The sequence below is a fragment of the Leguminivora glycinivorella genome, chromosome 9, assembly GCF_023078275.1.
Source record: "Leguminivora glycinivorella isolate SPB_JAAS2020 chromosome 9, LegGlyc_1.1, whole genome shotgun sequence".
In the NCBI taxonomy this organism is placed as follows: domain Eukaryota; kingdom Metazoa; phylum Arthropoda; class Insecta; order Lepidoptera; family Tortricidae; genus Leguminivora; species Leguminivora glycinivorella.
The window spans coordinates 5,252,131-5,265,807 of NC_062979.1; the positions used below are offsets into that span (position 1 = coordinate 5,252,131).

General features: G+C 38.3%; 1 protein-coding gene across 1 annotated transcript; it reads left to right on the forward strand.

Annotated features, from left to right (window-relative positions):
• Nucleotides 1-3,670: 3,670 nt before the first annotated feature.
• LOC125229684 lies at nt 3,671-13,677 on the forward strand. The gene is made up of 4 exons (XM_048134587.1): nt 3,671-4,666; nt 8,446-8,588; nt 9,070-9,219; nt 13,487-13,677. Exons 1-4 carry the CDS (start codon nt 3,874-3,876, stop codon nt 13,634-13,636), a joined length of 1,236 nt encoding a protein of 411 aa, XP_047990544.1. The 5' UTR covers nt 3,671-3,873; the 3' UTR covers nt 13,637-13,677.

Sequence of the window (13,677 nt, forward strand, 5' to 3'; positions counted from 1 at the left end):
GGAACGATAATATAAATAGCTCCTCAAGTTTCAAAATGCATCATGACTTGATAAAAGTGTAAATTATCCTAACAGAATACGCTTAAGTACACGAATATTATATGTACTCACTGAAATTACTAACTTATTACTTATTATTATTTAGCAAAAACTCACTTGATCGCGTATCATTTATTTTTAAATTTGGCACCAACTTTTCAAGGACGGCGTTGTCCCTGAGATCTCCAGAAGACATCGCCTCTCAAGTTAAATTAGAACAACACTACACACTAAGGTAACAAGTTAGGTACCCTAGAATAAATCTCGAATTCCCTCGTTATTCCAGGCCAGACCATTAATCTAGCCACGGGCGTCCCTAGGGCTTCTCTGGAGACTTGGCGAGCAAAATGTACGCCATCTAATTACCTTGGTACATTGAGCTAAAAAAAAATATAGGAAAATTATGTTTTATTTTCTGGAAATAACGCAAAATGAATACAATACAATACAATACTCTTTATTGCACACCTTGATAAAATACAACAATACAAAACAATGAAGAAACACGAACAAAGGTAAACAACAGGCGGTCTTATCGCTAAAGAGCGATTTCTTCCAGACAACCTTAAGGTAGCGGAAATTGATAAATTAAGGATTTTTATGGTTAATTTGTTATTGATACTCGCTATACAGAGCTACCTAACTAAATACTATCCAATTTACTAGTAGTAGGTACTATGTCATAAATTCACCAACATAATACTTACCTACCCATATATTTTTCTTTTGGGTGTAGGCCCTACACTGTAGGGTAAACCTCGCTTCATTCGGTGACACGCCTAATTCGGTGATACAAGCTTTGAAGCACTATTCCGAAAGACGATTATTGGTTGTTTCACCGAATTAGGCGTGTCACCGAATGAGGCGAGTTTACCCTACCGAGTTGTAATAAGTGATAATTTCTGTATCTTGTATGAAATTTCAAACAAGATCTTAATGTGACAAGGTACAGAAATCATCATTTTTATGCCGGTGACTGTACAAATTGTACAATTTTATTGTACATACTTATTACGAATAAGTATATAATTATGTACCTATAACGGTTTGATTTCGTTACACCTAAGTAATTATCATAACATCATCATCTTTATTGGTACTTAATCCCACATCTTAGTCCCAAAATATATCTAACTGTATTATTCTTGAAATACTAATCATATAACAGAATACTAATCATATTGACTTGAATTTCTGCGGCTGTAATTAACCCCTCAATATTAGAGTCGCCTCGCCTGACATTATATTTTTGTCACCATAAGAAATATCATAATCTAACGATTGTTCCTAACTGTTGTTATACCTATAACTTTTTTTTAAACTGAATCCAATTATTATTTAATTATCCAAAAGTATTATGCCCGCAATGTATCAAAGCAAAGTTCACTTATGATATCGAGGTCTAAAAGGGTCGATCGCCCGGGACCAAAAAAGTATCCATATCACGGAAACGAAAAGGGTTAAAGGGATTCTTAATAGAATTATTATGTCGTTTTTATCCTGTACACATGGTCTAAAATTAGATTTTAATCAGATCAAGTAAAAAGTTGGGATTATCCGAATATTGTCAAATCAGTTACACGTCGAAAGTAAGTAACCGGAAAGTAATCAGTGAGATGGGCCAACTTTTACTAAATAAAATGAGTGAAAAATAAATGTTAAGTGATGAACACACTGACATTTTAATTACTTGATTAAACGAAAAATGCACAATTGCACACGTCAGACACGTTTAGGATAATTGCAATTGGGTCGGTGTTCCGTAATGTCGCAGGTCGCAGGTTTGAGTCCTACCGTCGTAGGTGTTTCCATATGTCATTTAAGGTACAGCGGGGGAAATCGCGACTGGGGGGCATTGTAACTAATCCATTTTTTTTTTCATTATTAAACTATGATCTTAGTTCTACATGTATCCACTGAACACGCCTGCCATATAATATAACCGGTGTGGACACACTAAATTTAATAATGCAAACATTGTAAAACATGGAAAAAATGGACAAGTTACATTCGCCCCCCAGTCGAGAATTGCCCCGCTGTATCTTACTTTAAGATGTGTAAGTAGGTAGTGCCTCTCGCTCGCAGACTTGCTAAAAATTTTTAGATTGCTCTGATATATTCATGAGCGAGCGGTAGACCGTAAAGTGACAGCTATCACTAAAAATCGTCAATTTCATCGACCATTAGTAAGTAAAGAGGGGTGGTAAAAGCACCTACTTGAAAAAACCAACAAATTGTGTCATTCATTACGCGTTTTACTAAAATGGAGTTGGGCGGGACATGTAGGCAAAGTGATGGTAGATGGACTAAAATGTTAATGTACCTAATGGTGGCCGCTTACAGATGTAAGAAGCGCTTGGCATCCCTTGGCTCGTTGGGTGGACGACATCCGGAAAATACGCATGAAGACCAATAAATGATATGCCCACTAATAAACTATAGTTGATAATATAAATAAATAAATATTGGGGACACTTTACACAGATCAACTTAGCCCCAAACTAAGCAAAGCTTGTACTATGGGTGCTAAGCGACGATATACATACTTAAATAGATAAATACATATTTATATACATAGAAAACATCCACGACTCAGGAACAAATATCTGTGCTCATCACACAAATAAATGCCCTTACCGGGATTCGAACCCAGGACCGCGGCTTAGCAGGCAGGGTCACAACCGACTGAGCCAGACCGGTCGTCACATAGATCACGTCATTCACAAAGACGCGTGCCTTGGCTCGCAATGTCAACTATTAAAGGTAAAATTTGACATATCTGCGCGTCATCATATGTAACACGAACCATATTAAGTGCCTATGCCCGTAAATAAATTTACCTGGGTTCCATTAACCCTATTCAGGTGTGGGATGACTGGCACCATGGCCCGGCAGTTTGATGGATCGCTCCATTACATAACACGTGAGGTATGAAGGAGATTTATGACGCGGGTTGCATTAAGTAGGTCTCAGTCAATATGACACTTTATTGAATATTTTGTATCTCGGTAAATTTATATTTGAATTGTGGTAAGCAAATTATAAATCCAATCAAATTATAAGACAAACTCTATAGTCTACCTATATCGAGTTGCGTAATCTGAACTATTTAGTAAGTTCTGTACATCACATCAGTTTCTTTAGGTTCTTAATAAATTGTAGGGGATGTATGTTCAAATAAATAAGCAGATACTATATTCTTAGATTAAACTCATTAGGTAATATTCTTCATTGACATTAAGGTACATTGATATTACAAAAGGAAATAAGAACCACAATAAATACTAAGGCGTTAGTTGCTTTTAAGAAATATTTGGATTAGCAGACTGTATTTCAAGTTTTCCAGTTCTTATTATTCACTAGATACCTATTTAATTGGCAATGATGAAATTATAAACGACTATTGGACATGGTCATGCACTTGGATTTATTTTGAATTGGATATTGTGTCACTTACACACTTTATTATTAAAATACCCAAGGTAAATCTCTTGAAGGATGCAATACATTATTATGAATAAGCATGATTAGTCATCTACTTATCGGCTTAGAAATTATCGAGAAAACGTGTCACCCATAGCGGCGTTTGCGTAAACGAGTCACTGGCCCAATGGACTGGAACGCAAGGTCTCCGCCACCTTATTGTTAAGTACTGTATCGTTCTCATTAACTCCAGTTAAAACAATACCGCAGGAAGGAAACGACCGGACGCGGGCCCAGCCTTCCAAACTATCACACCTTAAACTGAAAAACCATTTCGTTCCACTAAATTCAACCTTACTATAAATAAACCTTGCAATAGCGAAATGGCATCAGTCGGTCAGCGCAACCAACATGTTGACAGTGTTTATCCTCACCCTCGCGACGACGACGGCGCAGTTTCACAAAGTCGAACTCGCTGATGAGAAGACACCGTACGATTATGTGAAGGAACGTTTAGACTCTCTCGCGACTGACGCGGAGTCAGGCATGCCGTTATCTAATTCTTACGAAGTGGAAGAAAGTGTGGATTACCCTGAACAACTCGAAGGAGCCGCGTCTACCGTTTTGAATACGGTCGGAGGTGTTGGCGGCGTTGGTGTTGGTGGGATCGGATTAGGACAAGGTTTAGGGTACGGCGGAATTGGACAGTTGGGGGTGGGAGGTGTGGGACTCAGTCAAGGCTTAGGAATCGGAGTGGGAGGCCTCGGAGGCTTAGGCGGCATCGGTGTTGGAAATGTTGGGGGCATCGGACTTGGGGGTGTCGGTGTCGGCGGCATCGGTGGTAACGGAATAGTCGCCCAAGGCTTGGTCAATCCGGGTCTTGGTATCGGGGTAGGTGGACTAGGTCTTGGCGGTGGTCTCCTATATCATCACCCTTTGATTCAACAACAGCAAGTTGGCGGAGGATACGTTGATAAGAACGCTTATGACGCCGCTCAGAAGAAAGGTGCGGGTGAGAACTTGGAGAAATTAGAGAAGAAGTCTGAAGAAGAAGTAAAACATGGGCAGGAAGGCTACCAACAAGGTGCTGCTGCGGCAAAAGCAGCAAAAGGAGAATCTAGTTTTTACAAGGATGAGGAAGCAAAGAAAAAGGCCGCTGGAGACGAGAAATTCTACGAGGGTGGTCAGAAGTTTGACAAACACGGTAAGTAGTTATTATTAATCACTTAATCACCTCACCTATCATTATATTGGCTTATCTTGCATAACAAATGCCTATCTAATATTCATAACTCACAAGTACATGTTACCTGGAGTTAGACAAAGTTTACGAAAGCATAATTAAGTCACTGCTGTTTTCCTCATAAGTACTCATTATCATCAGTTCGCTGATTTGAATAATAAATGAGTAATTATGTATATTAAATTTTACCTTATCCACCAATTATCTTTTGAACTTTAATTAAAAAGTTAATTCTTTCATATTCTAAGAATATCATTTAAACAAAATGTTTGTTCATTATAATTATTCCTCTCCTTTATTGATTAGTTTCAGTTTATATCGCACATTAAAACATTTCAAATTACACTTCAGACATGAATCATAGAAAGTAAACGAGCTAAGGGCAGACACTCTTAATTACTACCTACTTAGCTAAGACTTAATAAGTTTTTTTCTACTCCCCTGTTGTTATTCGTCATTTACCGTGTCGTGCATAGATCGTTAAAACCCTACATAAAAGATGCCCGCCCCCGGCCGGCGCTCCGCGCACCCACGCATACGATATAGCTCTTAAAGCATTGTTAGGTAGCCGTTAAGGGATATAGCGGGCCGCGGGGCGCCGGCCGGGGGCGGGCGGCGGCGCGGGGGAGTGCGAGCGACAGAGTGAGTGCAGAAACATTGCAGAGGACAAGTCAAAATACTTATAGGAAACAGTGCGAATTTCACGAAAGTTATTCTAGAAAACTATTCAAAAGTAAGTGCATGATCGTAGAAAAAGTATCCGTCGTTCCTGGACCGATTTTGAAAATTTTTTTTTTGATTGAATGTATATACATACAGATTGGTCCCATTTTTCTCAGAACCCAGTTCTGATGATGGGATCCTGGAGAAATCGAGGGAACTCCTCAAATCTGAAAGGCATACATATGGTGATTTTTGTGTTAATAAAGGAACAGCATGCATTTAGGTACGGAACAGTGACATTTGGTGCAGTGGAACTGCTGATGATGGCCAGAACGGAACTCTTCAAATCTGAACGGCACGCTTATAGTGACTTGGGTATTTTTATACGAACAGCATGCACTTGCGTACAGAACAGTGACATTTGGTGCAGTGGAATTTCTGATGATGGTCAGAACCGAACTCCTCAAATCTGAACGGCACGCTTATAGTGACTTTGGTATTTTTATAAGAACAGCATGCACTTTCGTCCAGAACAGTGACATTTGGTGCAGTGGAACTGCTGATGATGGCCAGAACCAAACTCCTCAAATCTGAACGGCACGCTTATAGTGACTTTGCCATTTTTATAAGAACAGCATGCACTTTCGTCCAGAACAGTGACATTTGGTGCAGTGGAATTTCTGATGATGGTCAGAACCGAACTCCTCAAATCTGAACGGCACGCTTATAGTGACTTTGGTATTTTTATAAGAACATCATGCACTTTCGTTCAGAACAGTGACATTTGGTGCAGTGGAACTGCTGATGATGGCCAGAACCAAACTCCTCAAATCTGAACGGCACGCTTATAGTGACTTTGCCATTTTTATAAGAACAGCATGCACTTTCATCCAGAACAGTGATATTTGGTGCAGTGGAATTTCTGATGATGGTCAGAACCGAACTCCTCAAATCTGAACGGCATACTTATAGTGACTTTGGTATTTTTATAAGAACAGCATGCACTTTCGTCCAGAACAGTGACATTTGGTGCAGTGGAACTGCTGATGATGGCCAGAACCAAACTCCTCAAACCTGAACGGCACACTCATAGTGACTTTGGTATTTTTGTAAGAAAAGCATGCATTTAAGTTCAGAACAGTGACATTTATTTAGTTATGTTTGTTAAGCATATGTTTTGAAGTCAAAGTTTGTCAAGCTTCGATTTCTTATAATATAATCGGATTCATGAGGAATTGAGGAAACTCCTCAAACCTTAACGTTATACGTATATTCATTTGTGTTTCCATCTAATAATTAAAGCATTAAAAGCAGTTTTAAAAAATACTTACACATTTCTACATAATCCAACATTCGCAAGTAGCTTTCACCAGAACCCGAAAGGCGACGGTTTTTTTTTTTCTTAAAAATTATTTGGTATAGTAACATTTGATATAACAACATTTGGTATATATTTAAAGAATATAAACACTCATTTGACATAATTAACATTTGGTATAACCACAAAATATCTACTTTTATTTTGTATAATCATTATTACGCATAACGCTTATTTATAATAACCGTTATATGGTATAACTATCTATTGATATACGACTAGTATAATATAACTAGCAAACAGTATAAAATATTTCATGAATTAATTTTATTCTTTTTTGAAGGGATCACAGTTCTAACCTAACCTAACCTACTTTTCTGATAGCAGTACATATGTTTAAGGGTCATAGTTCTAACCTAACCTAACCTATTTTTCTGGTAGCAGCGCGTTGTGTGTAGGGGTCACAGTTCTAACCTAATCTACTTTTCTGGTATATGATGGATCTAATTTATTGTACATTTTTTTTTTCATTATAACTGTGCTTTAGAAAGAGTTTGTGTTATACAATTTATTTATTATCGGAAATAAGCATTATACTAAATGTTTTTCGAAAAAATGATCATTATCAGAGGGCGGAATTACTCATGGCAAAAATCAAACCACAGAATATATAATAGTACAAGTACAGAAGGCCCACTACTTTGATGTTCACGAAATGCCGCCTTTTAAATGCCTACAAAATTCTAACAAAGAAACGAGCCGCACGTGCGCAGCGTGGGACGATAGGGTTGCCTATGGATTAAAACGAATTAGTACTCAGATAAAATGTTATACTATTATATTCCAGTCTTGGGTACATTCTAGGTATATATACAGTATTTATATATTTTTATTTAAGTCCCGACATCACAAGCCTTATTGAACTTTTACGTGGGACTTAATCAATATTAGATGTGTAAGATTGTCCTATTTTATTCATGATGTCTATTTAACTAAGCATTATTAGCCATTCACACGCGGACAATGCGGACATCGCCTATAAAACTTAAGAAAACTCGCGACGTAAAGTAACAATAGAAAGTGCGAACGTGCGTTCCGTGAGAACGCGCGCCACCCCTGATTAGGCCGCGAACTCGCGGCCGCCAGCATGTACTTGTAGCGCGGCGATAGAACCGCGGAGTGAGCCGCCCCTGATCAAACGTCAATAGAGTTGGAACGTAAAATTTTATCGACTATCGATTAAACTGAAATTATCAGTATATTGTTGAGTCGTTTTCGACGTAAGTAAGACAAGGATACTTCTTTATCCATTTGGTGGCTGTTTTTCGTCTTGGATGAACCATTTTTTTGAAACGTGAATTAGTTGCAAAAGGACTAGTGACAGAAATGGTAATTAAATGTCATTCAATTTACTTTTAATCTAATCAAAGAGGTCAAAATCAAATGGTCGACTAGCTAATCAAAGAAGTTAATGTTAAAGTCAGAAATATAAAAGGTGACTGAATTTATCGATAGCTGAATATGTCGATAAAATTTAACATTCCAACTCTATTGACGTTTGATTTTTGCCATGAGCAATTCCGCCCTCTGATCATTATACTAAATAAGAATTATACAATTTGTTAGTATATTATTTGTTGTTATATCATTCAATAATTATATCAAATGATCGTTATAACGACTAAAAATATATCCAAAAAAGTTATATCGATCGATACGCACCCCCTACAGACACCAATTAACTGACTTATATGTACAGGTGCCAACGAGGAACAGCTAAAGAAAGCCAAAAGCCATAAAAAGGGTCACGTGAGCAAGGGCTTCAAGACCTCAAGCAGTAAGAACGAAGAGGAAAAGACTGAGACCTTCTACGATGAGGCGCATGATGAAGCCGATCATAAGGTACGTACGTTGTTGTAGTCCCATAAGGTAGAATGTAACACATGATATAATTCATCTCATCTTTCAAATGTTTTTGGCTAGAAGTACATTTAGGTAGTATTTATTCCGATGAACAGCGGCCAATTACGTTACGAATTATTATTGATGTGTTGGGTAAACTAAACATGACGGAGAACGGAAATTTCGCTGACTTGGTTGAAGTCTTGGTGGCTCAGTTAGCAGAGCGCTCGAATATAGACCCAGAGGCCGTGAGTTCAAATCTCGCCCATGGCAGCTTTTCCACTTTTAAATTTATCGTAAGCCTAGTTGACGGAGTCAGTTTTCACATTTTGAAAGTCAAATGTTCTTGATGTACTTTTCTAATGATATACTTTATTCTATTGGAACCAGTGTAAATTTAGTCTTAAACGATTTTTTATTGAAGAACAACTCGTAGCATAAATGCCATGATAAAATGTGTGTGACAAACTTGTTTGTTCAGATCGCCGGCCAGAACGCTGGGTCCTTCGGCGAACAATCGCAGCAAGGCTTCAAGGGGGCTCATGAAGAGAAGATTTTGGACGCCAACGCGGCAGGCAAGGAGGGCCACCACATTTCCGAGCAGAAGATTGACGACTCCAAAGCAAACAAGGTAAGAATATACTTTTCGTGCCAAGAGGCAGAAGAGGTGAGACATGAAAATTCATGCTATCTTTTTCTGATGTCTGATACTTCAAAAGCACGATGGGTGTGGAGAATGAAAAGCCGGAAAGCGGACCTCTGGCTCCGAAGCGCACGCGCTGATGTGATAGGGAGATATAGAATTATGTGACATAAAGACAAAGGTTGACTACTGCTTAGTATGTTTTGAGAAGTTAACGTATTTTATTAACATAATTTTTTCTACTCCCGAACTGTTATTCGTCATTTACAGGGTCGTGCATAGATCTTTAAAACCCTACATAAAGGTCTATTCCCCAAAGCCAGCGTCCGCCGGCTTTCCGCGCATGCGCGCAGTATCTAAAAAACTGAAAACGCATTGTTTGGCTCTGTAACCATGGCAACGCCTTATAACGACACTGCGCGAGTGCGCGGAAAGGCTTTGGGCAGCCGAGCTGACAGTGCAAACCTTTGCGTCAAAATACAGGAAGCAGTGTGAATTTCACGAAAGTTATTCAAGAAAACTATTAAAAACTAAGTGCATGGTCGTAAAAAAGTATTGTATGCAACGGTGTTTAACTGAGTCAAAAAATACTCGTGGCGTCTCAATAACAATTTTCGGCTTCGCCTCAAATTGTTACCCACGCCACTCGTCTTTTTTGACCTCCTTTAAACGCCTGTTGCATAAAATACTATAAACGAAATGCGCCGTTAATTTTGGCTTGTTTGAATTTTTCTCATAAAAAGATAAGTAAACCGCCTTTACAAAAATATTCAAAACCGAAGAGTACATAAGTATAAATATCATGAAACATTGTGTATCCTGGAAAGACTTTCTAATGAGAAATAATTCAACGCCGGCATAACAACCTGCCCAAATTCATGACTTTAATCCACCCTAAATATTGCTTCTAAAAACAGCCGGTAAATACTGAGCTTTTGCACAAAATTTCCGCATGACTTGGTTTGGAGTTTGGAATAACAAACACCGAACCCTTAAGGACCTATCATAATAACCCAAGTCAGATCTGACCTTATACCAAAAAGGCCTGTAAATGACAAGATCTTAGTGCTACGAGTATGCTCAGAATAATAAGCTGAGGCTAGAATTCTTGCCAAAACTATGATTAATTAAAACCTGCTTCTAGCGAAACTTCTGGCAAACACTAACATCACTGTCTAAGATTTTCACCAGAAAGGTAGGTAGGTATACGACAGCGACACACGCTAGCTAGATAAATAAGCCAAGGCTATCTAAATATACCTGTGTACCTAGTTGCAAAAAAAGTCATCGTTGTTACAAATGTTGAAAGCAATCTTTAATCGTATTAACGCTTTTTCTCTTCTCAGAACCATTTCCTTTGGCATCTTTGGGATAGTAAACAATAGCTTAATGAAGAAGCTTTCAAATAATAACGTAGAAGAACTAACAATTCTAGAACCCATTCCAAAGCTATTATAAAAGTGTGCACTTAATCCACAAAGCATGTCTTTGCCAGAGGTGTTATAATAATCTATCTGGAAAATGCACACTTTACTTTGTGCCGTGTATTCTCTTATTATGGTAATTGCAAGAACACTTTGAGGCAAAGTAAAGTAGAATGGAGGCGCTATGCATTAATAAAGTGTATTTAATTAAGCTCGCGAATCTCAAAGGACAGTCTAAGCACTGAAAAGGCAGAATGGCCGCTCAAAGAAATAACTAGACTAGTTAAAACTACGTCCATTAAAACTTAGAGGCTTTTGAAAGCGGTAAGAACATTATATTTTAGGTAGCTGTAAGACGCTTTTCAAGTTGGGGAATTGTGGTTCTTATCAGGTATCTTTGAGAAGAGATTAATGTTTAATTATTTGTTTGATGATTGGGAAATGGACTTACCGACTGAGGACTTCTTCGCGGTGAATTGATGATTGACCACACGACACAACACACTCACAAGTAACATATAACATCCCGCTACTACCAGTTCACCGTTCAGTTCACCACAGTTTTTCATATTAATCGATGTACCTACGCTCTATTTATTTTCTGTTGAATGTTTTATTTAGATGTGCACTTTTGTACAAAAATGACATTGATTTTCTAACTTCTTTATTCGGTTTCCACCTTTTGACAGGGATACTTCAAAAAACTGCCAATTACAGTTTGAGCACAATTTTATTGAGTTTGAATAATAACATTAATGGCTTATTTTTTATTTAGATAACTTCTAAATAGGAGAAGTATTACAACCTAAGTTCTTCTTTATTTAAAACTAGCTTTTGCCCGCGGCTTCGCTCGCGTTAGAAAGAGACAAAAAGTAGCCTATGTCACTCTCCATCTCTTCAACTATCTCCACTTAAAAAAAGCACGTCAATCCGTCCATCCGTTTTGCCGTGAAAGACGGACAAACAAACAGACACACACACTTTCCCATTTAAAATATTAGTATGGATTCCTAGAAAACTTTAAAAGCCGACCGATTTATAAAGACTTGCCACATCGTTACCCAAACCACGAGCACATTTTACAAGTTTTTCGCTCCACATTACAAAAATAATACAGACATTTTCTACAGCATTTTTCGGCAAAAGCGTACTTCAATTTATATTTAAATAAGGCATAGTGCTTTAATGTCGAGTCCCCGGTTTGCCCACCAAATTAGCATGAAATGGGTTAACCCAGATTATGATAATACGGGTATTACTTTACCTTTTAGTTTGGAAATGTCGGCCGCCTTATGTTATTTATTACTTCAATATGCCGCACGATATTACTTTACGAGAGACGTTAAAGAATATATTTTTTTCGGAAAAACATTTTCTGATGATGATACAAATTACCTCTACTGAAGGACTTACTTGGAACATAAAGGTCGACCCATTTTCCTAAACTACAAGTAATATCTTGTGTTTTTATAAGTAGTCTAACCAATTTCACATTATATTCCGCCTCACATAACTGGTTTTCTAATTATTACTAGCTCTTTCTATCAAATTAAACCTCCTAAGGGAAATAAACCATTTACAAATTCAGTGCAGATTGCAACATTTTAGACTTGAACTTTACAACTCACTAAACATCATTTAGATAATTTCCCGTGTTGACGGGTAAGAATTTCCCACCCCTTTCTTCCCGAACTTGCGACTATGGGATATGGGTTAAATTGTGGCAACTCTGCAATGCCACAGTTTCGTTTTCTTTCAACCCCTTATTTGCCACACTGAAGCTTTAGTAGTTTCATGTTAATACAGGCGATTGTATGTATGTTGTATGTATATCATTTGAATTGAATATAATTTCCTCTTGGCATACAAAAGCTCTATAATTCCTCTCAAAACATGGCAAACTTCCGTTGCCTGTGGCTAGGAAATAAACACATTATAACCACTATTCACTTGGCACTCGTCCAATATTCGTGCTCTCACACATTTTCGGCCTCCATTGTGTGTCGTGATGTGTTCTCTTAATGTATCGTATTGTCTAAGTAATTGCTCGGCTATGTTCAGAACTTTCAGAAGCCTACATATGTTGTGTCTAATAAAAAGGATGTCTTACATTACCCTAAAATTACAGCAAATATAATCGTAGCTAACGTTTAACTCATTATTGCAATATATGGTTACCATCGGTCACCGAAGGTTGGATAACTTGGACTATTTTTAAAAAGGCTGGCTAAATGTAGCTGAAAACTTAGATGATTGGGAGAAAAGGGAACACTTTTCCCCAGCAATGGGACATTATATACTCAATATAATAAAATTACTTGCAATCTGTACAAGATTGTCGCTGGGTGGTCCAAACTGTTACTGATACAACATTGCAGACGTCCTTTAACCAATGATTTGTGTTTGCGAAAACTTTTTACATGGCATTTTTCAGGACATTCACTTACCAAGGTGGCATTGTCAAGCATGAATTTTAAATCTCATGTATTCAGTTTTTTTTTGTTAGCCTGTTGTGTCCCACTGCTGGGCAAAGGCATCCCTCTCTTTCTTCCACGCGTCTCGGTTTAAGGCAATGTTTGGCCAATCTTTTCGAAAGACGTCAAGATCGTGCCGCTATCTCCTTCGTGGTCTGCCGTCACGCCGCACTGTGTTTGGTGTCCATTCGGTACTTTTCTTGGCCCATAGGTCGTTTGGCATGCGGCAGATGTATCCGGCCCAGTCCCATTTAAGCTTAGCGGCATGTCTACAGTATTTTCCTTTTAATTAAGTTGTACAACGCTTTCATTCGGGAATTTTCTCGCTAATACGACACCTGTTGCTTTCCTCCCCAGGGTGAATTCCTGCAAAAGGGTTACAAGGGCGAGGCCGAACAGCTGGAGAAGTTCAACAACCTCGGAGCGCACTCCGTCCACGGGCACCAGGAGGCCAGCGGCGGCTTCCAGCAGAGCAAGGGAGGCAGCATCCTGCCTATACACCGTTAGACCCGACCGACAAATATACGACCTGTTGCAATGTTGAAAAA